Source organism: Lissotriton vulgaris, chromosome 1_1 (genome assembly GCF_964263255.1).
Source record: "Lissotriton vulgaris chromosome 1_1, aLisVul1.2, whole genome shotgun sequence".
Lineage (NCBI taxonomy): Eukaryota > Metazoa > Chordata > Amphibia > Caudata > Salamandridae > Lissotriton > Lissotriton vulgaris.
The window spans coordinates 2,021,813,664-2,021,840,946 of NC_141685.1; the positions used below are offsets into that span (position 1 = coordinate 2,021,813,664).

At 47.3% G+C, this 27,283-nt stretch overlaps 1 protein-coding gene across 1 annotated transcript in view; it reads right to left on the reverse strand.

The window, feature by feature from the left end:
- FGFR1OP2 (FGFR1 oncogene partner 2) overlaps positions 1-27,283 on the reverse strand; it is a 218,762-nt gene that overhangs the window by 21,059 nt on the left and 170,420 nt on the right. Inside the window, exon 5 of the mRNA XM_086920213.1 lies at positions 4,452-4,565. Coding sequence (XP_086776339.1) covers positions 4,452-4,565 — 114 coding nt within the window. The remainder of the gene's footprint in view (positions 1-4,451; positions 4,566-27,283) is intronic.

A 27,283-nucleotide genomic window follows, 5' to 3' on the forward strand; every position in this document is an offset into this window, starting at 1 on the left:
TAACTGTTCATTTTCACTGACTCAACCCTCACTCTTTGGCCACATGCCTTTAGTGTTACAGAAAGAGGGTGGGTTCAATGGGTTGGAGTGGAGCAGCTGGTGGGAAGTGAGCAGCTAGTGGGAGGGTGGGGCAAAGGGTGAAGGGTGGGAGGGCAATGTGTGGATGGTGGGCGGGTGGAATAGCTGGTGGGAAGGTGGGATAGCTGGTGGGAAGGTGGGCCATCCGGTGGGAGGTTGGGCAGGGACCAGGCACCTTGGGGCATCAGAATCAGCTTCCCACTCAACTAAGAGAAAACTCTGTTCCTTATCATTCCAACAGTATTTGGATTTCTCTTTTGAAGCACTTGTTAGTATTCTATTTCACCAGTTTTCCACTATTGCTATAAGCCATCAATATGTGTCTTTGACAATGGACCATAAGGAACTCTGAATTCACTGCTTTCAATGGCTTTGCACTTGATCAAATATACAATAGGCATTTATTTCTGTATCTGTTATGGAATGCAGAGTCTAGAAAGCATATGTTTATTCTTTCTTATTTTCATTTTTTACTTCGTTTTATTAACCAGTTGCTTAGTACACATTAATATACATTATCAATAGAAGCTGAAATAGGGCATCCTGTTAGTTTAAAGAGCAGTACCATTACAAACAATCAGATCTCACGATTCGTAGCCAATCATCTTAAGCAGCAATCCCTTCAATTTTTAACAATTGCCTGGCTCCATTGTTTATTAACTTACATATTTTTTCCAAAGGGTCCAGACTTTCTACCATTTTATGGGGCATCTTCTTCTCTTATGAACCACTTTTCGGCCTGCTGACACCGACACCAATCTAGGTCTAGGTCTCAGCCGCACCCTATGCTCTCGCTATATTCCTCTTTGCAACTCCAGAGGCCAGCGCCTGCCATTTTTTAGCATGCTTGGACCAGGTTAATTCTCCTGTCACACCCAGCAAGTGCCATTGTGCCTCAATTGGAACCTGCATACCCACCACTGCTGTATATCCCAGGATACCCCCTCCCTGTACCTCCGAATCTTGGTACAGGCCCAGAGGATGTGGAAAAAGGTGCCCACCTCCCCATAACCCATAGCACATTAACTGGAGTCGCAGAGGCCCAATTTTTGCAGCAGCGTTCAGGCAATGTAGGACCTGTGTAGAATCCTAGGTTGAACTAATCTAAATCTTGCGTGTATGGCAATTTCCCTAGGGCTCTGTATGGCCTCCGCCCAGCAGTCATCTTCCATAGTCTCAAGTCTGTCTCCCATGCCTCCCTCAAGGGGCCCAGTGGATCTGCTAGGTTAGTCATGATCTTACAGTATATAAGTGAAACAGCCTTGCCCACCAGTGGCTCCATCAGCAAGTTATCCTCCAGTGGGGAATAGTCAGGCAACGGCTCTCCCTCCGTCACATGGCACCTCAGGGCGTACCTCAGCTGTAAATACTGGAATCGCTCCCCCTCTGCCAGCTTATATTCTGTGTGCAGGTTCTCGAATGTACTAATTTTCCCATTCCGCCAGACGTCCCCGAGCTTGTCGACTTGGATGAGGCTCCATCTACGGAAGCCCACTAGGCAGCCCACCTCCGTCAATTGATCACAGTCCCATAATGGGGATTGGCTCGTCAGTTTGGATTCCCACCCCAGTAGTTTTGTGACCACCCGCCATGCCTGGATCACCGTTATCTTGTGTGCCAAGAGATGCAACTGGCGTTCTCCCCTATACAGTGCAGCGGGATATCCCCGGGGTCACAGTGCGTAGCGGTCTGCCCTATAGGCTGGTTCCGTGTACAGCTGCAAATACCCAGTCGTTCACATTTACAAGCTGAGATGCCAAGTAGTAACTCCTAACATCTGGTACCGCCAGTCCCCCCTCATACACTCCCAGCTGCATCTAAAGCAGTGCAATTCAGGGGCTGCCCCCCCCCACATCAGGGTGCGTATTTCTACATCAATTGTTCGAAAGACTGCGGTTGGGACCGGATATGGAGTATTCTGGAGTACGTGTAGCAATCTTGGGAGGGCCATCATTTTAAACAAGACAGCCCGTCTCATGAGAGAGACCAGTAGCTTATGCCAGTTTGCCACATCACTACGTAATCTCTCAGGCTGAGGATACAGATTCAGTTCTAGAAACCTCTCTGCCAACTTAGTGACCCAGATTCCCAAGTATTTAAATTCCTTTTGTTGCTCCAGAGCTGCACATGCAGACGTAAGGTGTGGTTTTTGGCCAGCTAAAGGAAAAACTAATGATTTATCCCAATGTATTTGATAGCCAGAATAAAAAAAAATGTGAATTGTGTGGTGTTGTCTATGCGCGCAGAACAGGACGTCATCCGCATATAGGGAGATACCTTCCTCCTAGCCACCCCCAATATCTATTCCTTACACCAGGGGTGTTTATTCTTTCTTTTGGCTCCTAGCGACAGCTGATTGGGCAATAAAAAAGGCATTCTCTATTCAATTCTCCTAAGAAAGCAATTGAACCTCCGCCACCAGTAGGTGCAAGAGTACAGACTGGGTGGAATGTTGGGCACAGAACTTTGGAAGTTGAGTCTGCATTAATTTTTTACGATGCCTGCAAGCCATTTGTCTCATTGTGCTCTGCCACACTAAAATATGGGATATTATACTTCTGCCAACCAAGGTGCTCATAGGTGAAGGTAGAGTGAGAGATGGGCAGAGTGAGATGCTTTCCCAAGGTGGCAGACAGTTTCTGGCCTCCATGATCCCTGTAGTGCTTCTTGCCCTGTTAAAAGCTATTGTTTTACTGCTGGAGTTTTGTCTTTTGCAGTGTGGTGTGTTACTGAAACTGGAAAAGGCCTTTTTATTTTACAGGCCAATGAGCATGAGAGTTTCTGTGTCAATCTTAATCTTTTATGGTTCATCGTGAGCGTCGTTTGAAAAAAAGGCTCAGCCGGCAAATTGTAAATTCATGCTTTTCTAGAGGTTAGCAGTGTTAGTGGTGAGATGTTAGCAACAAAGCCTACCTCTTAACAAGGCCATGACCGTAATCATGGGTCTCCTAATTGCCACTTACATTAAGGTACTAATGATTCGATTTGAAGTGATCATGCTATCTTTTTACAACGTTCAGAAAATTCTCTCCCTAAGTCTTAGGCTATAATCCTGAAAACTGCCCCAGACAGTCCCACATGGCTATGTTTATCTATCTAGAAGGACTGGTGGCTCGGATTGTATTGGTAAACATGCAGGAGAGATTCTTTCCTGTGGTGTCCTTTTGGTGACTGATGGGAGATGCTTTAAAAGAGGTTGGACCAAATAATGTCGTCATGGTGGGATTATGTAAATCTGTCACTAAAGGGCTAGCAGTGAACTTAAGTTGAAGAGCTTTAAAGAATACTAAGTTTATTCCTGGAGAACTACTGTATGAATGTTGAGCTTTTCTCATCTCCAGATTTGATAAGGCAGGAAGATCTGAAAATAGTAAAAAATACCCTGACAAATTTATATGTTATGGAGAGGAAAGCCACAGAGCTAAAAAAAAAACATGGTTAGGAAACACTGTTTGTTGACATCTGTCCCAGGAATGGAACCATACCTTTTCCTGGTAACTAAACCATACCATCGTTTCCTTCTAACGAGATTTCGTTTTGATTTGATCCACTTCATTCTGGGCAATTTTAAAATATGGAATAGACCCGATAATACTGAACCATGTGATTGTGATCACTTCTGCACCCAGGACACGACTCACTTTACCATGTTCTGCGGCCATTATACTGAGATTAGAAAAATATATTTGCTTCCAATTTTGTGCAACCAGCCCTGATGTTCCTGCAACTCTTTCCCAATGTAAGAGTAGCTTTTCATGTTGCTAGTTTTTTAGTTGCAGGAGCACGTATAAATAAGCACCGCACAAGAATTAGGCACCTTACTCATGAACATTGATTTCCCTTTTTAATCTCATTGATTTTAAATGCTTTTTAAAAAAAGTCTCTTCCTAATATTTTTAATATTTTCGTATAACTCATTTTGTACATTGTAATTTTAGAGTTTTTAAATATTGATTGTCTGTTAAAATTATGATATTAATTCGTGTTCTGATGAAATGTTGCTATGTAAAAATGCTCGTTCTTTTATGATTTTTAATAATCGAATAAAGATAATTGACTGACTGACTGACTGAATGTTGAGCTATCTGGCGCGAGGTCCCCTGATACGGACCGACTTATTGTTGATCATGTCTTCAACCAGAAGATATGGGGTACAGTATTGAAATCTCTAGCAACAAAGACAATAGGTGGGTTGGAAAAAAAACATATAATGCTGTCCCTTGTAGCCACATTTTCTACTAAAAATACTTTTAGAAATAACATTTTAGAATGTATTCTGTGATCAACATATCTTTTGCACATAATATTGTTATGCAATGGTATGTTTTGATGATGAACTAGCAACAACGATCTGTATATGAAAATGTGCTTACTTCAAGCTGGGATATTCGTTCCAGTTCTTTACAATCTTGTTGTTCATCAATCTCAATGGCTCGCCTCATCACTGCCGTCATTTCGTTTATCTTCTCAACATGCAGCTGCAATTCCTTAACAAACCGCACACAAAAATGGACAATTATGAAATGGACGTCAAAACTAGTGCTCACGTTCCAATCACTGTACAAGCAAAAGAAATGGGGTGTTAAGCAAAACATCTGAACATTCTTGGGTTGCTTTCTTACAGTCTACTTGTATGCAGGAGATTCTGTCTACACATGCCTGATGTAGTGTCACAGAGTAACCAGGTAGCTACGCTGAACAGAGAAGAGAAAGGTTTAACCTATATCTACCCCTGCATAAAATGCATATAAATAAAATTTAAATAAGAAGAATATGTTTACAGGAATGAACTACATTTAAGAATTTGAGAAAGGGTAAGTTTGATCCAATGAAAGAAGTACAATTCGGTAAAAAACAAAAGCTTAATTAGAAGCCCCTACATCCAAGGGTATGTTCTTTAAAGTCATACATACTAATTAAAAAGTGGCACATCATCTGAATGAACTTAATTAGGATACATGTGGAAATTTAAAATTATCTAATGGAAAAAAAAGAGGCATGCCTCAAACAAAAAGAGACATTACTTTAAGAATATGAATTCCGACAAACGTGAAATCTATTGCATTCCTCAACACCCTGCCGTTGCATGAATCTGATGATGTAAATTATTTATAAAAAAGTAAAAAATCGTACGTTTTATGAAAAGCAATAGGAAGAATGATTTGAGCTGTGAAACAGATGAACTGGTAATCGTTTTCGAATGTAGTAACTAAAGCAGCCCTCTATAACAGTCCCCTCCCTTGCGATGAATACTGAACCCACAATCAGGAAGGACTTTTTCCTTGTATTACACTATCTAGAGAATTCAAGAAAATACAAACCAAACAGATGTTATTAATTCCCACAAAAAGTGGGAAACATTCAAATAAAGGCTGACCGTGGTAACTAGGCACATACACTCAGCCCTTTGCTCGGACAGACCGGATTAAAGAGGGTAAGTGAGGCCAGAGTCAGGTAAAGGTCGTTTGCAGCTGCTTAATTATTTTTAAAAAAAAAGATAGAATGACTACTGCCCTTTAACCCCTTCTGTGCTGCGCGGATTTTCCCCCGGTGCTGAACATTCCATTGGGCCTATGAAACCATGACGGAACGGTTCCGTCATAAGCACAGGCCACCTTATGCTCATGACGGAACCGTTCCGTCATGAGCATGGAAGGGGTTAAGTAATTCTCACAGTCCAAACAGATGCGGGAACTAAACTCTTTACCTCAGTTTTATGGGTGCAACATCACGTTTTTGAAGAGGACAAACTCATCAGATTCCGGAAAACGTTATTATGGCGTATGACAAGAATGCCCGGCAAAGCCCTGATTTTGATGCATACCCCTTGTATACTACAGAGCAGTTTTAGACACCTTCAGCTACTAATGGGAAAATGTATAAAGAAGGAATTGATTATTCCTCCTGTCACTGTTGTACTGATACAAGCGTCAAGGTTGGCAATCAACAACTAGAATCGAAATTTGCCTAGCTTACGTAACGGTAAGTTTCAATTCTATTAAGGACACGGAGGCGAGGATTATTCTCTTCTTCCTTCGCTTTATTACATAAATCAAAAACACAGCAGCCTTAGAAAAGCTCCAATCCATTTTCAAACTGCAGAAAAATTAGCAACAAAACGACTTTTTCAAAGTTCATCAGTCTAGGAATAAACTACAGCTCCCATGAGCCTTCGAACATTAGTCCTTCAGCTATCTCCACTCCCAGTATGTTAGACAGTCCTTCCTCAACTTCCTCCTCTTTCTTCGCGCTAGTTACGCACATTCCTCACTGGTCCTGTTTGGAACCGTCATTTCCTAGCGGAAAAAACAACGGCGTAAGGGAAGCACCAACAGTCTGGTGATAGCAACCAAATTGAGGACATCATCAAGACTGCCTGAAGAACATGCAAAATGTAAACGGAAAACAAGTTACTTACAGACATACGGGTGGGTTCATAATCGACGAACTCCAGGGTGGGATAATCCTCGCCTCCGTGTCCTTAATAGAATTGAAACTTACCGTTACGTAAGCTAGGCAAATTTCGATTCTATGTCAGGACCGGAGGCTTCGGATTATGCTGGTTTAAAGCTTACTCACTACCAATTGAGCTAGATCCACCACCGGTTTAAAATAAAACCTTTTAAACGTGGAGTCTGAGGACCTATCTGCTGCACGCATTAAATCCTCCAAACGAGCTCCCACTGAAAACGCCTTAGAAGCCATTGCTCCCCTGGCAGAGTGAGCTCCAAAACGTTTAGTATCAATGCCTGCCTCCTGCATGACCCAACGCACCCACCTTGCAATGGTGGGGGAAGAGACTGCTCTGTGTGGTTTTTCGCAGGGCAATTAGTAATTGTCGTTCGCCCGGAGGGCGGATATCCAACGTCATGTCCTCATAAGCCTTCAAACACTGCACGACGCACAACTTGGGAGAGCCCACAAAGGCTGGGTACGAGATCGTTCGTGACGCAGACTTTGTGCGACGTCCCCCTTGAAAAGTAACCCCGTCCGGGGAAAAAACTCGCGCTGACACGTCTAGGGCGCGTACATCCGACACCCGTCGGCAAGAAACCAAACACAGGAGCATAGCCAATTTAGCTGACAGCTCCTTCAAGGACAAATAAGCGTTAGCCTGCCAGGACAGGAACAGGTTCAGGACCACATTTACGTCCCAAAGGACCGAATATCGGGGTTCCGGAGGTAAGGAGAGACGAACACCCCGTAAAAGTCGACAAACAAAAGGATGTTCCCCCACTGGGGAACCCTCCACAGGTTGATGACCTGCTGAGATTGCGGAACGCATTGCGGTAATTGTCCTATAGGCTTGGCCCTTAGTTGCCAATTCGGCTAGAAAGTTCAAGATCGGAACGAGTCCTGCGACCACGGGATCCAGGTCTCTTCGAAGACACCAACGCATTCATTTAAGCCAAGCGGATTTGTAGCGCTTCGCCGTGCTATCAGCCAGGCCTTGGAGAGCAGGCCCTCAGCCGATCCCGAAAGGCCCGGGAGCGACCAACGTTTCCGGAAAGCCTCCATGCCATGAGGTGGAGAGAGCCCTGCATGATGAGAGGATGAGGTTCTCGATCCGGGCTGAGCAAGAGGTGAGGAAACTGGGGGAGTAGGATTGGAAAATCCCAAGAAAGTCCTAGAGGAACTGGAAACCAAACTTGAGACCTCCAGAGTGGCGTAACCAACACCATCTCCACCTCCTGACGGCGCACCTGGGCCGCCGTCCGTATTATCATCGAGAACGGAGGGAACGCATAAGACCTCTCCTGGCTCCAATCCTGGAGGAAAGCGTCCGTGGCCTCCGCAAGCGGATCCGGCCTCCAACTGAAAGATCTTGGAAGCTGGTGGTCCAGTCGGGACGCAAACAGATCCACCGAAAACGGACCCCAGCGGGCGTTCAGCCACTGGAAGACCGGGATGTCTAACATCCACTGACTGGCATCCCTCAGGTGCCTGGAGTGCCAGTCCGCCACTTGATTGGCCTGACCCGGCAGGTATTCCGACGTCACGGATATGTGGTGCGAAAGGCAATAGTCCCAGAACTCTTTCGCCAAATCTGCCAGAGCTCGGGAGCGAGGGCCTCCCAGGTGGTTGACGTATCGAACCGCTGAGACATTGTCCATCCTTAACAGGACACAGGCCTTTGCGGAATCCTTGGTCCAACAGCGGACCGCGAAGGACCCTGCTAAAAGCTCCAAACAATTGATATGCAACTGTTGTTTGTCGGATGACCAAGCGCCGCCGGTGAAGAACTCCCCGCAACGGGCACCCCAGCCTGACCTGCTGGCATCGGACTCTATCACAAGATCCGGAGCTGATCCGAAGATCGCCTGACCATTCCAGGCCTCCATGTGCGAGAGCCACCAGGACTTCTCCTCCTTCACGTCCTCCGAGAGGGGTACCATCTGGTGGTAGGACATGCCCCGTCGGAGGTGTCGGGCCTTGAGGCGCTGGAGCGCTCTGTAGTGCAACGGGCCCGGAAAAATTGCCTGAATGGAGGACGACAGAAGTCCCACCACTCTGGCTACCTGTCGCAGAGAAGTCCGGTCCTTGGAAATCGTCTGCCGTAACGTATGCCTGATCTTGGCCATCTTCCTCGAGGGAAGACTGAGGGAGGCTCCGACGGAGTCTATGACAAAACCCAGAAAGGTAATTTTCTGACACGGAACCAGAACTGACTTGGATCCGTTGATGACGAAACTAAGCCTCTGGAGGAGTTGGACCGCCTGCTGGAGTTGACCAGCCAAGAGCACCGGGCACTGGCCCATCAAGAGAATATCGTCCAGATACACGATCATCCGAATACCCTGTCCCCGCAGGAACTCCACCACCGGGTGCAGCACTTTCGTGAAGCACCAAGGGGCCGAGGAAAGACCAAAGGGAAGGGCGGTGAATTCGAACACTCTGTCCTTCCAGAAAAAACTGAAGGAAACGCCGATGTGGAGGATGGATGGGTACGACCAAATAAGCGTCCTTTAGATCCAGCCTCACCATCCAGTCCCGTGGGAGGAGCACATCTCGAAGGAGGTGAATCCCCTCCATTTTGAAGTGACGGTAAACCAACCAACCGTTGAACTCCTTGAGGTTGATCACAGGACGTTTGCCCCCATCAGTCTTGTCTACTAGGAAGACATTGCTGAGGAAGCCAGCGGGATGTCGCGTTGATAGGCGAATGGCCCCTTTTTGGAGTAACTCCGAGACCTCTTCGTCTATCAAGCGCGCGTCTGACTCGGAAAAAATGATCGGCCGCGGAGGGCATACCTGAAATGGTTGGTCGTAGAACTCGATATGGAACCCCAGCACGGTTTGCAGAACCCATGCGCCTGCAGTGAGCGACGCCCACTCCTCGTAAAAGGCCGCTAACCTGCCCCCCATGAGAACCTGGTCCGAAGACCGCACACTTACCGTTGGAGGTATGGGGTCCAGGGTTCTTGCGGAAGCCTCGACCGCCGAATCGTTGCCCTCTTGTGGGGTAAAAGTTATTGAAGTTCGCTGAGGTCTGGTACTGGCCTCTGCCGGAGCCTTGCCCTCTACCATTGGCATTCTGCCCTGCGCGGCCGGTCGGGCGGCCCCTGCCCCGACCGGCCCCTTGGGAAAAACGCTGTTGGAACACTCTCTTAATGCTGGACTGCGCTTTGTCCAGCGAAGTGAACGTGGACACGAATTTGCCGAGCTCTTTAATGAAAGGTTCGCCAAAAAGGCCGCCCTGGGCGACCGCCCCCGCTTACGAAGAAGCCAAATCACCTGGTTTCGGGTCCACCTTGATAAGCAGGGATCTCCGACGTTCGGTGGAGAGGGCGCAGTTGGCGTTCCCCAAAATAATGATTACTCTCTGAGCCATATTGGATAAGACCTCAGGGGAAATAACCGTGCCATTGGCTTTCGCCTCCTCCGCCATATCGAGGATCTTTGTGGCGGGCCCCACTGCATCCAACAACTTATCCTGGCATGAACGCCAGGAACGGTCGATGCCTTTACGGGGATCCTTCATAAATTTTGCGAGGAAGGTGGCCATTTTTGCGTCTAATTCGGGCGTCAGGGCCACCTTACCCCGTCTTTTTCTAAAGGTTTGCGCAGGCGACCTGCCACGAACTTTGCCACCGTGTCTCCCGGCGTCCAGGCAGCGGACCGCGGATGCATAATCTCATCCGGGTCCAACATGCCGGAACTGTCCCGGGGAAACTCAGCGGCCGAGCCCGAGGGGCGCCACGAGCGGACCGACTCCCCGTCATCGTCAGTATCCGGTGAATCTAACCTCGGAGACGGAGGTGCGGTCTCCGAAACCACAGAAGGTTCAGGGTCCGAAAGTGGCGCAGGGGGCCAGCAGTCGCCTTGGCCAAGAAAGCGTCTCTGAGATGCTCAAACGCGCCTCTGTCCACCCCTTGCCCCCCTTCCGGAGTCCCTTCCCTGCAGGGTTTTTTTTGGTGCGGGGCCAGTAGGCGCTCCCAAATGGGCCTGCGCCAGTTTGGCGCACTCCTCTACAATGCGCGCAGACAACCGGTCCTCCATGGGACCCACCACCTCAGTCACACAGCGATAAATAGAGCTGTCGACTGCTTGGTAAAACTCCTCATCCTGTAAGTAGGACTGGGGTTCCTCAAAATAATCCCCTTGCTCCATGCTGTCAAGTTAAACACTAAGCACCTGAGGCAAAAACTGCACTATGAACTATACCCTCTCTACAGAGGGTGTCAGGGAACAAAATATGGGCAGACAATTCAGACTGCGATGACTTTTTGGGCCAGCGACACTGGCAAGGTAGGCCACACGTCAAAGCTCCCAAACGCGCTGACCCTCCACACAGGGACCGGGTCTAACCACCCCCAATGCGCGTTCAACCACACAAGTGCCAGAAACGTGTTTTCGCCGATCGGCGCTCCACGCGGTCTCTGCCGCCAAATACAGACCCGCAGGGCGTCACAAAAGGTAAATATGGGCCAGATACAGACCCGGTATACCGGGCGTTGAGGGGTGGAGAGGGCAAAGCTCCGTAGCAGGTCGGCTCCTCCGCGCGTCTCCTCAGAGTGAAGGGACGCGCGCCGAGGAGCAGGCGAGACGTACAGGCGCCCTCTGGCGGGCGCTATTATCACCGCACCGCCGTCGGGGCAAACGCCGCGAAAGGAGCGAGAACGCTCCCGTGGCTAGGGGCTCTGTAGGGAAAAAACCATCACAGAAACCGCAACAGAGCCCAACACATCTCCGTCCGACCTTGGACGGGAAAGTACATTATTATATTACAACACAAACAAGGTAAAGATTTGCACTTAACTGACTGCTGCGTGAGCAGCGAAGAAAGAGGGGGAAGTTGAGGAAGGACTGTGTAACATACTGGGAGTGGAGATAGCTGAAGGACTAATGTTCGAAGGCTCATGGGAGCTGTAGTTTATTCCTGGACTGATGAACTTTGAAAAAGTCGTTTTGTTGCTAATTTTTCTGCAGTTTGAAAATGGATTGGAGCTTTTCTAAGGCTGCTGTGTTTTTGATTTATGTAATAAAGCGAAGGAAGAAGAGCATAATCCGAAGCTTCCGGTCCTGACATAGAATTATAATCACATAAGGCCTCAAACAAGGAGGCATTTTTGTCATTCGTGGTTTAATTTATATACCACCGTGCTCTAAAGCTAAAATGTCAAATGTTTCACTTTCAGTAAACATCTATGCAGATTAAGGGGCACATTACGATGGAGGATTTTCCGCATCCTCCGGGCCGGCGGAAGCCACCGCCGGCCTGGCGGATGCGGAAAATCCTCTGCGGACACACCAAAGACTCACCGCCACATTAGGATGGCTGGTGAGTCCTGGTTTCAGTCCGCTGCTTTTCCGCCGCGGTTGGCTTACAACCGCGGCGGAAAAGGCCTAGTATGTCTGGAGTTCAATGTCTTTACACAGCGGCATTTCTGCCGTGCAAAGGCATACGGATTCTTGTTTGGGAGCCCGTTGCGGGCCCACAGGGGTGAAGGGGGGTGGGGGCTGCACATGGGGGGGTACCTATGGTAGCCCCCTGCATTTGCGTGCACAGAGCGGCAAGCACCGCGCAATGTTAAAAATAGAGGATGTGACCGCCAGGGTGGCGGTCACATCCTAATTGCACAGGAGGGAACGCCGCAGCACATGCGGGCGTTTCCTCCTACTCAGGGCTCGCGGACGGACGCAAGTCCGTCCGCAATCGTAATGGGCACCTTAGTTTTGTGTACCTACACGGCAATAGCTCTGCCGAGCATACTAAATTCAACCAAGGAGAACAATGTTCACAGGATTTCGAAACTTCTTGCTACCAAAACGGAGTGTCTTCAAGAGCTGAAGATGACTTTTTAGTTCGACGTATTGACAAAAAGTGAGAATGTTCAAAGCTGTCGGGATTAAGAAATGATTATCAGAAGCTAGCACACTCTGGTAACAAAAGCTTTGACAAAATTAGATCATTCATAAGGTGTTTTTTGTTTGCCATCAACCTCACGATGCCATTAAAAAAAGTGCCACAGCATGTGTAACTAACTTTAGGAATTTACTGTCCATATTTATTTATTTAAAGTTTTGTATAGAGCGAACATGACCCAGGTGGGTATCAGAGCGCTTTACATAGGTTTAGGAAGTGAAGGAGACAAGTAGGGCAATATACAACAAGAGCAAATCAGATAAAAACAGTCATTTATAGTCAGTAGGAGCATAGCATCAAGATCAGCAGATTGTTCGTTGGAGGAGTTTTTTCAGTAGTAGAGATTCGACTTCCTTTTTGAAGGCAAAGACAGAGGGAATCAGTTTTGTTTCAACTGGAAGGGAGTTCCAGATTCTCGGGGCGATGCCAGAGAAAGAGCGATTGTAGGTTTTAACCTTATTACATTTCTTGGGCTTGAGCAGCAAAGTGCCTGAGCTCCTTGTGGACCTGGAGCCACCAGATAGCTCAAGCTTGTTAGGTAGAGTGGGGTGTTGAAGTGTAGTGCTCTATGGGTCATACATGAATCTTTAATTGTATCCCAGCTTCAAAGGGAAGCCAGTTGAGCGATTTCAAGTCTGGTGAGATGTGATTGGTCTTCTTAGAGCCCGTGATGAGTCTAGTGGCAGCATTATGAGAGGCTCTGATGGGAGCTGGACTGAGTTTCGGCAGACCGCAGAGAGTGGCACTGCCGTATTCTAGCCTGGTGATGACCAGTGCTTGTACTGTCGCTTTAAAGTCCGAATGTGGAAGGAATGGTTTGAATTTTCTTAGGATGCTGAGTTGAAAGTTCGCTCCTTTGGTCGATGATCTGATGTGGCCTTGCATGTTTAGGCACCACTCCCAGAGATTTAGTAGAGTCAACAAAGTGAGGAATGCAGTTGAGGGAGGTGAGGTTACAAAGAGATTGTAGCACAATGGGGGATTGTCTAGCGGGTGAAATAAGGAGGAATTCCGTCTAGAGGGCGTTTAAATTGAGGTGGTTGGAAGTAAGCCAGTTGAGGGTTTAGCGAAGGGTTTCATTGAGCGATATGATGTCATTGGGGGAATAGATTTTCATATACAGTAGGGTGTCGTCAGCATACATGTGATATTTGATGTTGGAGGATTTAAGAATTACAGTCAGAGGTTCAAGGAAGAGGTTGAAGAGGGTGGGGGAGAGTGAGGATCCTTGGGGGACACCCAATGTGCAGGGACTCAGGTTGGAGAGAGATTGGTTGGATTTGACTCTTTGGGTTCTGTTGTCGAGGAACGATGCGAACCATTTAAGGACCGTGCCAGAGAGCCCCATTCTGCGTTCCAGTAGGAAAAGGAGATGGTCGTGTTTGACAGTGTCAAAAGCCGATGAGAGATCGAGCAAAATTAAAAGGCAAGTTTAATTTTGGTCAAGAATAGTGAGGGCGTCGTCAAGTATGTGAGTGATGGCCGTTTCGTTACTGTGGCCACTGCGGAAACCCGATTGGAATAGGTCGAGAAGCTGGAATTGCTCAATGTGTTTGCGAAGTTGTTCATGAACACATTTCTCCAGAAGTTTTGCGAGGGTTGGAATGTTTGTGATTGGTCGGTAGTTGTTCAGGCCATCAGGGTCAGCCAAGGGTTTTTTTAAGAATAGGGAGCACGAGGCCCGCCTTCAAGCAGTCCGGTATCTTACCTTGAAGAAGTGAGGCGTTGATTATTTTGGACCAGAGTGGCGCAAGTGAGCCAATCATTTCTTTGAAGAAGTTGGGGGCGAGGTGGTCATTGTAGTGGTTGGAGGGTTTAAGGGTGGAGAGAATGTTGCAGATGGAAATGTCATTGAGGGGAGTGAAATGGCTCCATAAGGCATTGTTCTTGAGTGAAAGGACATGATGCGGGGCCAGGGGAGTGTAGACAGGGTCGTCAGGATGGGACGCGAGAGTGAGCACAGCAGACCTTAGGTTTGATTCGATTTTGTTAGTCTTTTCAATGAAGAATTCAGCCATCACATTGCAATTAGGTTGCATGCGAGCTGTCTGCTGAGATTGGGTAGCAGTGTTATTGGATTGAGATTTGATGAGCTCAAAAAGTCGTTTCGGGCGATTTTTGGCACTGTCCAGTTGGTGTTTGAAGAAGTTGGATTTCGTTGTTTTTATGAGTTTGTTGTATCTACTTCGTTGTGATCTGAGAGATTTTAGAAGATCTCTGGAGGGGGAGGATCTCCACCTGCGTTCAGCGAGTCTAAGACTGCATCTGTCAGCATTAAGTCGGTCATTGAAAAATTGTTTGGAGATTTTAATGGGAATTCTTTGAAGGGGAGCCGTATCGTTCAAGGCAGAAAGCATGGTGTTGTTATAGTGGTCGGTAAGGTCGTGCACGTCAATCATGTTGGAGGGCGGGGGAAGGGAGAGATTGCAGCGTTCTAGGAGCTCATTAATGCTTGTGGTGTGGAGCTGTCTTTTCCACTGTTTGAGTTTGAGTGGTTGGCCCGGTTTGTGGCTCCAGCTTTCAATTATCAGGAAGTTGATAAAATGATGGTCAGACCAGTCACAGGGGAGAATGGATTCGAGTTGAATGGAATTATGGTTGGAGATGATGAGATCAAGTGTCAAGCCTAAGTTGTGGGTGGGGGTGTCGCAGAATTGGGTAAGAGACATGTCAGCAAGGACATTTTTGAAGGTTGTGACAGCCTGATCGTATGGGTCATTCCAATGGAGATTAAAGTCCCCAAGGAAGATCTGGGGGGAGTGTCTGTTGAGGTTGGAGGAGATGATTTCCATAACCTGTTCGATTAGAAGGAGGTTATCACCCGTGGGTGGTAGAAGATGTGAAGGCTGCATAAGGGTTTTGAGAGTGCTGGTGATATCTATGCAGAGGTATTCGCAGGAGGAGATATTGGCAGATGGGAACTGTTTTGCTGAGAGAGAGTTGTGGAAGATGCAGGCAATGCCACCACCCAATTTATTAGCTCAGTCGAGTCTAATAATGTTGTGAGTAGAAGGGACTAATAGGTCAATGATGGGGCCAGAGGAGTCATTGAGCCGCGTTTTTGTGAGGATAAGGAGTTCTAGGATGAGATCAGCCAGGTCTGTGGCATGTTTCACTACTGATCTGCAGTTAATTAGAATGCTTTTTAGATGTGATTTGGGAAGTGTGTCAGTGAGCACGGGGTGTGTAGTGGGTTCTGCAAGAGGTTATTGGCGTTAATGATTTTGGCTTTGAGCCTGGTCGTTCTATGTGGGTTGGGCGACATGGTTCGGATGGGTTTCGAATTACCTTGTTTATGGAGTGTAGGGTTATGAACAATTAGAGGGGGTGTTAAGGAGCATAGAGCAGGGCCCGACATGGTCGAAGGAGGGGAGGTGTATTCGAGGAGAAGGAAGAGAATATCATCTTCTGAGTATGGGTAGGTGTAGGAGAATATCCGGTTCTGGATAAGGATTTAAGGATCTGGTAGTTTGAGACGGGGCGTTAGGGTATTGGGTGCTGTTCGAGATGAGGGCGGAGGGTTTCGGGAGGATCAAATGTGGGGACTCAAGTGTAGGCATGTTGGAGGAGAGTTGGGGGATCTCACCTGTGGACATTTTGGGAGAGAGATCATGGGCTAGCTCTTCGGTGTCCTTTCTGAGTTTAAGGATGGCAGCTTTAAGAGTTAGCAGTTCGTTGTTCATAGTCTTGAATTTAGAAACCAGATCGGGGTGAGGAGTATGGGTCATGTTGAGGTGAGGCAGGGGTTTTGCCAATGGGGGGTGAGAAGGGGAGATAGAGAGAGGGGGACGGGAGGGGTGTGGGAAGTCCACTAGAGGAAAGTTCAATTTCCGAGGTAGTGGAGCAGGAGGTGCGAGGTCGATGTACGGGAGGTCAGGGGAGGGGAAGTTGGTGGAATCCGTGCCTGGGCAGGCCTGCAGTCTAGTGATGGAGTTATGTAGGCAGGGGCTAGTGGTAGAGGAGATGGGGGAAATGACAGGTGCATTAAGATTATTGGTGAAGGCAGGGCTCGAAAAATCCGAAAAATGGTATTAGTCCTGCAGGTGTAGTACCTTGGAAAATCCCCTGGACCCAACTGCAACCTACTTGACCTCCATCTCTAAAAACGGAGCAAAAGTGACAAGTTAACAAGATTTAAAGGCATCTTTATCGCTCATTCCCTTTGTGAGCAATACAAATACCTTTAAATCTTGTTATCTGGTCACTTTTGCTCCGTTTTCAAAGATGGGGGACAAAAGTTAATTTGTCTTCCTACTCGCCAGAAAGGGCGAGTTGGACCTAAAATTAGCTTGTCCTCATCAATTCTCCCTCGCAAATGCGAGAGAGCGGGTGGATTTGTCGAGCCCTGGTCAAGGTCAGGTCAGGAGCGTGCTATGTTGGGTGAGATAGGGGAGCCAGGTGTCTGGAAGCTGTGGTGAAGTGGGGGTTGATCTGGGTGGGAGAAGCAGTCCTTCGGGTGTGGTTCAGTTAAGAAGGCTCATGGACCTCCTGAGTTGGTGAAGGTTCGTAACAGGATTGAGTAGTGGGGACGCTAGGAATCAAAGATCGTTTAAAGAGTGCAAACTTATCATCAAAAATGTCCAGACAACGACCGGAGGCCTGAATAAGGATAGTTCCATTGTTGTAGATGGATATAGTGGCATTTGCTCTGAAAGTGGGAGACATTGTGACCAAAAGTCGCAAACCGTGCGGAAATCTTTTATTCGAAGTGATTCTGAGTAGGGAGTGGAATGTAGTTCTCCACTGAGCTCTTCTTTTAGTGTAGAAGATCAGGTCGTTCGTAGTAGTGCCTTTATTTGGGCTGAGGTAAGGGTCAGAGATGAGAGTTTCAGGGTTGGCCTTGAGGAACCTGTGTTTCAAAGTTGTGGTTGCATTTTTGGAGAGGTTGTTAGGGTAGTTAATTGTGAAGCTGTTTGAGCAAGACTTTTCCAGTCTGGCATCCATGCTGCAATGTGTAGGCACGATTGTGACGTGGGGATTTTGGAATACGAGGTTATGGCAGTGAAGTAGTTGTACGCAGGAGCATAGAGTACGTGGTTAGGCAATGTAATAGGGGGCCTTAGCAAGATGGCTGCTTCAGGGTCGGTTGCCGTTGGAGGGTGACTGTCAGTAAAGTATGTCGACAACTTAAGTTAGGTTAGTAATGTTGTCTCCATTTGCGCTTTTGCGTTTGATTAAAGAATAGGTTCAGGCAATGAGAATGTAAGTGTTTAAGAGAAGGATGACCAGCAGGAAAGATGACCAAGGGGCCTTATTAAAGGTACTCTCCCAGGTCACGCTATGGATTGTGCCTATATCTGGCACGAGGTGTGCAAAGTTTCGCGCAGATGTATGAAACACAACTGTGCGATCTATATCAGCCAATATTATTTCTTGCAAGTCGAGAGAATCGAGACAGCAGGTCATCAAAAGTCATGCAGCAGGGCATCAGTAAAGATTAACACCTATTTGGGTCGAGGTGAGCCTTTTTTTTTTTTTTTTAAATGTTGTCACACCGCCATGAACCCCATCAGACAGGAGCTCACAGCGTCAGGCAAGAGGGACCAGAGTCAGGTCAAGCAACAGTCCGAGATGAGGGGTCCTTGCAGGTATCAGCCAGCTGCAGCCCGCTGTTAGATACGAAGCAGCAAAGCCCGTCCAGTTCTGGGAGTCCCAATCTGGGTAGCCCTCGGGGCATCGAACGGTTTCAGACCGGAGCCAACTGCAGCTTCACGATGGTCGACGGGCGTCGGTGACTTATTCAGTTTTTACCTCAACTCACGACCCGATGATACAAGGACAGTCAGACGTTCATAAAGGCCATCAGGTATTGGAGGCCGGAGGCCGGGTCGCTGTAACAGCCAGCCACAGCGAGAGGCCACATTTGAGGTAGCGCCTGCACAATAGGATCCCGGTCTGTGGTCCGCGGTCGAGGTATCGTTCGGCAGCTGTGCATAACCCCAGGTCAGCTGGCAAAGTGAACCAGGCGCGGGAAACGCCTAGGAGTGCTAGGGACTTCGGAGCGACCAGGAGCTCCCTGGGTTTCGACCCTGCAGGGAACGTGTCCTGAGTCCCAAAGGAAGAAGGTGCTGCCCTGGGAATCCGCCGAGTCGATTTCCAGCGAGGGTCAGAGGCAGGAGAGAGGCGACGGTTCGAATCTTTCTCACTGAGGATCCGGGATATCCTGATCTAAGGTAAGGAGCAGAAAGTCATACTCATGTCGATTCCAATGTTGGGATGGTTCAATATTCTGAATTATGCAGGGATATAAGCTGATGGCGATCCCTTAACTCAGGAGCTCATAGGAAGAGTTCCATCACAGTCGGCCATTTTGTACTAGTGGCGGCTTCATTTACCCAGGCTGAGATTAGGTCGGAATGGTCTGTTTGAAGGAAGGTAGGTGAAATCAGAGAATCTTTTTTTGGAACGTTTTGCAAGTAGGGGTCAAATGGCGCTAAAGTTGTTACCAAACTAGACAAGCATTGGCAAAGTCAACAGGTCTAGCCTACACGAGATCTATTGTCTTAGCCAATATTTCTTAGACATGTTGCAACATGGCTGAAAGTAAAGAAAAAAAGCTCTTTGACACAGCCAGCATTTATTTTGATTATTTTATTTTTTTTTACTTTCGGCTATGATGTATAGAAAGCAGCGATGCTGTACAATATGGCTAAAAAATCATTGAGCCAATATATCTTGCATAGGTGAGACCTACATCCTCTCCCTGGCAGAATTTCATGGTAAAAGGCATAAGGTTTTGAACATCTTCCTTGTTTGGGTCTGAAAAGGTCCTCAGGAGATAACTGTTGCCTCTCTCAATCACGCTCTGAACACTCCTCACCCCCAATATTCAGTAAATCCTACTATATTACTTAAACCTACTTGTTCTGTCGCAGAAACACCAATTCCAAATGCCATATAAACGCTTTTTAAGTATATTACATAATAACAGAGAACCCACCCCTGGTGGCTGCTAATCACTTATTCTAGGAGTACACAATAGACCTACTTACTTTGGTCATCCTATGGTTGTGATATCACTGAACAAAAGCACAGTTAAAAAGTGAGCTATGGTTCTGTCAAACTTGTGAAATCACTGCACTTCACAAGTTATGGTTAGCAACACTCACTATAACTCCCAGCATCCACCATGTTGTTCTTTTGATGGCTCTTCTGTTTGTTCCTTTGTGAAATGTGTGTTTTGAGCATGGTGGGTAGCGCAAGTAATGGAGCGGGTTTTGTGCGTTGCTAACCAGGACTGACAAATGTCAGTACATAACTCACTTTAACTGTCCTTTTTCAGTGAATTTAATTGTGTTTTATGATCTACTTAATTTTCAAGCCCGGCTGCACATGACCTCCAGCTCTGTATAGCGGGGACTGTGACCAGGACCGGTTCTCAAGCCACATGGAACGCCCATCCCACACTGCGCACAACTTTTGATTAGGCACTGCGGGAATTGGTTGCAGAATCAGCCCTTGTACCCAACTAACCCAAACCCTAATGCCCACAGCCTGCCATGTACCAACTCTGCACTGTTGACAGCCTTTCGACAAGCCCCTGTGCCAAATCCCCTTTGGCTGTGTGCAGCGAGGGTTGGTTGCCAGGCCTGCCAGGGCTTGCAAATGCTTAATTAATGAAACCGTAATTGCCCTCCTATTTATCTCTGACCGTCCCGCACCCCAACAGATCTGCTCAATATTGGAGTAAACAACAGTACGCTCAACCCACTAAACATCTGCAAACGAATGAATGGGTTCATCAAACACTGCCAATCTATTGTAAATGTAAATGTGTGTATACTTGTAAAGCGGGCTATCACCTGAAAGGTATCTTGGCGCTGTATACCGCTGTGGAACCCTTCCTGGCTTTCCCTGTGAGATGCCCCCTTACTGGGCACCTCCAAGGTGAGGCCAGGCATCCTAGCACTTTCGGGGCAGTTGTGGAGATTAAGCAAGCTATTGCCCAGAGTTGCAGAGTTGGACCCATGATTAGAGTAGGCACCTAGGCGAGAATTATCGAGTCCGTGGACATTGAGCCCAAGACCCTGCCGCGTCGGGAATTGAACCCTGGTCCCGGGCCAGACCTCTGCCTCAGGGTCTGCCGCTCTAATTGGTGAGCCACACTTCTCCTCCTATTAGCAGATCAACACCTCCATCACCCACCTTAAAAAATCTCCACCACCTCTGCACCCCTGCCTGATGGGCCTACACGAAACTGAGAAAATCAAGAGTAGGCTAAACTTGCTAAGTACCTGCCCAATTTTGTGCAGAGTCAGCAGATTGTGCCTAGGATCGCCCGACACCCTGAAATACATGCACTGGGTGTAACTTGGTAACTCATTGCTACAACTCATTAACATTCATCAAACAGACCTAAACTTATAAGCAACTGAAGATTGCATTTTCCCCCTTTTTGCCCAATCCACACAAAAATCTTGACAATCAAAAAACAAATCTTTCAAGCTTCAACCAAATATTATGCAGGTTCATCACAGAATGCCAATGTTATTTGCAAATGAACACTTTTTTTGCACCCCACCCTCACCCATCCTTTTGTTGTTCCAATTTGGGCCCCTCCCCCACCGCCAGTAGGTCTGCACAAACTTAAATCAGCAACAGAAAGTAAAACATGTGAAGTCCCTACCAAATATTGTGCAGATCCATCAAACAGAACCAAAGTTATCAGCAAATCAAAATTATTCTGGACTCCCACTTTACTGGATTTCCCCAAAACCTAATAAACCTGCACTGGTTATCACAAGCTACTGACTTGCAGCAACTGAGACAAATGATTTAAACACTGGCAAAGTTATAAGCAGATGAAAATGTGATTGAACCCCTGAAGGACTTGGCCCTTTTTGACTAAAGTCCCTAATCGTTTCGCTTTCCCCCTATACCTTTATTCTGACATGGTGTTGCCAACTTAGATGCTTTGGCCACTTTGCCACAGCTAAACAGTGTCAAAGTGCAAGTGCTCCCTGTATAAAGTATTATGGTTGTCCATGATTGGTATGTTTGCCCTTCTAGTAAAGTGCACTCTGTGTGCCAGGGCTGGTAATGCAAATGCTACTAGTGGGCCTGCAGCACCAATTGTGCCACCCACACAAGCAGCCTTAAAAAGGGAACATAGGCCTGCCATTGCAGGGCCTGCGCGCAGTTTGTTAATCTGCCATGTTGTTCTGGCAAGTGCACCCACTTGCCAGACCTTACCCTTCCCTTTCTATGCACATCAGACACCCCTATTGTAGGTTCATGGTACCCCCTGGGCAGGGTGCAGTGCATGTGAAAGGTAGGACATGTACTCAGGTGTGTACCATGTCCTGACCGTGAAATAATCTTCATTTCGTTTTTCACTGTTGAAAGGCCATCTTGCCGCTAGGATAGAAAGGGAAGGCTGTGTAATATGTTTTCCAGCTTATCTTCCCAAAGGCTTAAGATGGAAAGGTGAAGTTTAGTATGCCTGAACTCACAATGTAATATCACATCTTTCTATGAAGGTGGTTTTTGCATTTTGTGTTTATAAGCCACTGTTTTAGAAGTGGCTGGGTTTTTGTGCTTTAACATTTCTGTGTGTCTCTGCCTGGTTGTGGATTGACTGTCTAGATTTGAAAGCAATAGGATCTGGGGAATGTCTTGACCCAGTGGAGGAGGTGAGACAGCAACAGGCTGACCTGCATCTGGAGTGTAGGGGGAAGAGTAGCCCCTTAGGGGGGAAGAGCCATGGGTTGCTGCTATAAAACAATTGTCCCATCTCCTGCAGAGTGATTGAGAATCCAGACCCCCTAATAATCAAGGAAAGTCGGTGTCACTGACAGGCAGGCACCCAGAACTGGTTTGAACAGGGGTCAGTGCCCCTTGAAACTCAAAGACATCAAACCCATTGAGGGGTATAACTATGAGAGCTGAAGCCCCTGAACATTGGAGAATGGCTTGATCAAGATTGAACAAGACTAGAGCTAATTTGTGGTCAAGAGGAACTTTTGCCAAGGAAGAAACAACTGAATACACTTAAGGAAAGGACTGACCCTTGCTGTGTGTTCTGGGGCTGGCCTGTAGTTTGACGTTTTAACCAAGAAAGGCTAAAGGTACTTTACTGTGTGCTGTGTCCCCGTGCTTGAAAGGACTGTGCTGTGCTGTGTCCTGAAGTAACTTATCCCCAAGGGCCTGAGGAGAGCTGGCTCCCTGTTGCGGAAACACAGGAATACAAATGTTTCCAGGAGAGTCTCAGCGGCGCTGTGCGTGCATGCTTGTTGCAGCCTGTGACCTTTGTAAGGTGTGTCCAGTGATCGGGGGCACCTGGAGTCCAAGCCTGGATGAACGACGCGGTGTGCATTTTCCTTTTTGCAGCCTGAACGTCTTTGTGAGGATTGTCCAGTTATTGTGTGCACTGAAATCCAAGTGAGTTTCATCGACGCTGTGTGCTTGTGCTTTATGCACTGTGAGACCTTTGTGAGGATTTGCCTTGTTATTGTGTGCACCAGAATCCAAGTGAGTCTCATTGACGCTGTGTGCATGTGCTTTGTAAACTGCGAGACCTTTGTAAGGATTTGCCTTGTTATCATGTGCACCAGAATCCAAGTGAGTCTCGTCGACGCTGTGTGCGTGTGCTTTGTGCACCGTGAGACCTTCGTGAGGATTTGCCTTGTTAATGTGCACCCGGAGTTTAAGTGAGTTTCAGCGACGCTGTGCGCGTGATGTTCGTGCAGCCTGAGACCTTCGTGTGGAGTGCCTGGTGATCGTGCACCCAAAGCTCAAGGAAGTCTCAGCAACGCTGTGTGTGTGCCCTGTGGCAGCCTGAGATCTTCGTATTCGTAATGGCCCGGACCGGCAGCCCCAGGAACTGAGCCACCAGCCCGAGCTTAGTTACCAATTCACCAGGATTGCATTGGAGGCCCAGCCGCTGGACTAGGAGAGGAGAGTGAGTTTGCCCCCCCCAGGTAACGCGTATTGACTCCTGGGGCGGGGTATGGGCTCGGAGGGAGACACTTTTTGATTACACCGTACCGGTGTTGGGGGTAACTGTTGAGAGGCTGACTGCAAGTCAGAAGGAGTGGCGGAGAGACCGCCTAAGGCACAGTGACTGGTGCCTGAGTGTATTACGCATTATTCCATTTCTGCATAACGGAGTACCTGACTGTCGTATTACAAATTGCATCATTTCTGCATAACTAACAACCAGATTGTCGTATGACACCTTGCAATGTTTCTGCATAACGAACTACCTGATTAGCGTATTACGCATTGCCTTATTTCAGCATAACGAATTACCCGATTATTGTATTACGCATTGCCTTATTTATGACGTACTTGGTGGTTGTATTACGTGTTGCGTTATTTTTACCTTGCAAAGTGCCTGATTGTTGTGTTACCCATTGCACTCTTTTTACATTGCTGAGTGTCTGATTGCTGCGTTACGCCTTACATTATTTTTACATTGCAAAAGTGCCTGATTCTAGTATTACGAACTGTATAACATGATATTAGGATTACAGGAGAATGTTTAGAAGTGCTCATTAATACTGCCAGAACTTACAAGGGCTGGTTGGCCTAACAACCGGTCAGGAGAGATCGTACACATATTCATATGTTGGATTTATATTGTGTGGTCTTATCGTTTATTTTTTTTATATAACATTTATACTTGTTTTTATAAAACTCGTGTGGAGTCCATTTGTGGTGTAATGATTGGGTTGCTGTGAGCGTGGTTGCAAATACTTTACACATTTACCTTGAAGATAAGCCTGGCTGCTCATGCCAAGCTACCGAGGTGGTGAGGGGGGTTATCTTAGAAGGTAACCTTCCTTTCCCTGACGTGGAACCGCGGGTCTCTATTTGGCCTAAGGTACCTACCTCAGCCAACCAGGGATCCCGGGTCTAACAACCCCATTTAACAATTCCACATCTTTATGGATTGGCACAAAATTTGACATACAAATAGGAAAGAAATTCTTCATAGCCTCTACCAAATTTAGAGCAGATTCATCAAACAGAGCCAAACGTTTCAGCAAATGCCCCCTCCTCTTTACCATATGATATGCACACATTTGAAAATATCAATAGTTATCAGAATATATTAAGTGCCTGCCAAATTGCTGACATATTCAGTAAATGGTGCCAAAGCTATATAAGGGACAAAATATCCCCTGCAGTGCATTATAATGCTATTGCAAGTCACAGAGGAGTTTCAAAACCATATAGAGGAACAAGGCCGGAGGCAGAGTAACTTTAAAAGGTTATGGAACGCCTAGGTGATTTGCAACATCCTTGTCATGTATGGCAGGTGACTCTATCCAATATAATACATGGCCACACTATCAGCTTTTCCACAAACCACTTAAATTCTTGGTGTGCCGCTCTTTCAGAAAGAGAGAGCATGTTTGCAAACATGAATTTAAAAAAATGATCCTCTAGTGCAAAATTAGGCACATCAAAAACCTCTTAGATATTTGTTCAAAAAAGATATAAGAAACCGTTCAATACAGATCAGTTTTTAAAATAATAGAAAAAAAGTGAAAGCTGCAGTAACTCAGAATGTGTAGAAACAAACAGAAAGCCTAACTTTTCTATAATTATCTGAGCAATGCAAAAAATAATCATGTTCTTTCTGCTAGTCACTGAAAGCTAGATAAATAGAGCAGGGGAAAGACAAAGCAACAGCTGCTCCGTGACCTGACCTGCCTTTATCCTCGGCTGCTGACTGGCAGCAGGCATAGTGACATCTGAACTGCAATAACTTATTACAGTTGAGTTCTGACGTCTTTTCTCAATAATGAGAATTTGCCTAGCCTTAGTGCTGGTAAGTTCCAATTCTATTAAGGACTCGGAGGCGAGGATTATGCCATACTTTCTTCACTTTATTATTCACAGCAGCAAGAAAAAACATATAAAACTACTTTTCCCATGAACATTTGGGAAACAGGAAATCAAAACATAAGTCCTTTGTCAGTCTCTGTAGCCCTTATGGCTCCCATCATGCTCCTCTGCTGCCTCCTCTTCCTCTTTCTTTGCGCGAAGCCCATGTTCCGGCATTCTCACGCGTCCTGTTTGGAACCATCATTCCCTGAAAAAATCACATCATCAGATTCCGAACATCTCACCAGAAGAAGTCAGGTAAAATACAGCGCACAGTACAGCAGTCTTAACGTTACAGCAGAAAATTCCCATGAATGATTTACTTACATTACATACGGGGAGGGTCCACTTCTTTGAAGTCATTGGGAGGGATAATCCTCGCCTCCGAGTCCTTAATAGAATTGGAACTTACCAGCACTAAGGCTAGGCAAATTCTCATTCTATGGCAGGACCGGAGGCTTCGTATTACGCCAGTTCAAAGCTTGCCGACAACCAGCCGAGCTACTTCCAACACTGGCTTGAAATAGAACCTCTTGAAAGTCGAATCTGAGGACCAATCGGCCGCTCTCATCAAATCTTCCAGCCGGGCCCCAAGGGCAAATGCTTTCGAGGCCATAGCACCTCGCGCTGAATGAGCCCTGAATTGTTTGGTATCAATCCCTGCCTCCTGCATCACCCAAAGCACCCATCGGGCAATCGTAGGGGAAGAAACAGCCTTATACGGTTTACGTATGGCAATGAAGTTGTCGTTCACCCGGTGGGCGAGTATCATCAGTCATTTCCTCATATGCACGGAGGCACTGCACTACACACAGTTTAGGGGAGTCTGGAAAATGGATATGAAATAACCCTTGTAAGGGTCTTGGTTCGTCTTGTTACTGTAAAGGACACCCCATCCGGTGAAAAAACTCTAGCCGTAATGTCCAGAGCCCGAAGATCCGAGACTCGCCTGCAGGACACCAGGCACAACAGCATCGCCAGCTTAGCCGTAAGCTCTTTACGGGAGAGGAACCTATTCGGTTGCCATGACAGAAACAAATTTAGAACCCTGTTCACGTCCCACAGGACGGAGTAACGCGGCTCCGGTGGCAGCGAGAGACGGATCCCTCGCAACAATCTGCACACCAAAGGGTGCTCCCCAATCGGGGAACCTTGCACCAAATCATGGCCAGCCGAAATCGCGGAACGGAAAGTATTGATGGAACGATAGGCCAAACCGTCTTCCGCTAAATCAGCAAGGAAGTTAAGGACTTGTACTACATCTGCCCCCATAGGATGAGACTCCGTCGCATACACCAGCGACGCCAACTATGCCATGCTGATCGGTATCGCTTGGTTGTGCTATCTGCCCAAGCCTTGGAGAGCAAGACCGCTGCCTTTCCCGAAAGGCCAGGTAGCGTCCAGCGACGCCGGAGATCCTCCAAGCCATCAGCCTCAACGACCCCTCCTGAACCAACCGGTGGGGATTCCCTTCCGGACTGAGCAGAATGTGAGGAGAGAGTGGGAGAAGGATTGGAAAATCCCAGGAAAGTTCCAGTAGAACCGGAAACCAAACTTGCGACCTCCACCAAGGCGTTATCAACACTACCTCCGCCAACTGACGACGCAACAGCGCCGACACTCAGTTATCATTGAAAACGGAGGGAACGCATAACCCTTCTCGTCTGACCAATCCTGAGGAAACGCATCCGTTGCTTCTGCCCGCGGGTCCGGGCGCCAACTGAAGTACCTCGGAAGCTGGTGGTCTAGGCGTGACGCAAACAGGTCCACCGTGAAGGGGCCCCACCTGTCTGCTAACCGAGCAAAGACCCGGGGATCCAACTTCCAGACGCTGGCATCCAACAGGTGCCGGGAGTGCCAATCCGCTACCTCGTTCTGCCGGCCCGGCAAGTATTCCGCCGTGACCGACACCTGATGATCCAGGCAGAAGTGCCAGAAGTCCCATGCAAGGTCCGCCAGCATCTTGGATCTGGTCCCACCCAGATGATTGATATAGCGAACCGC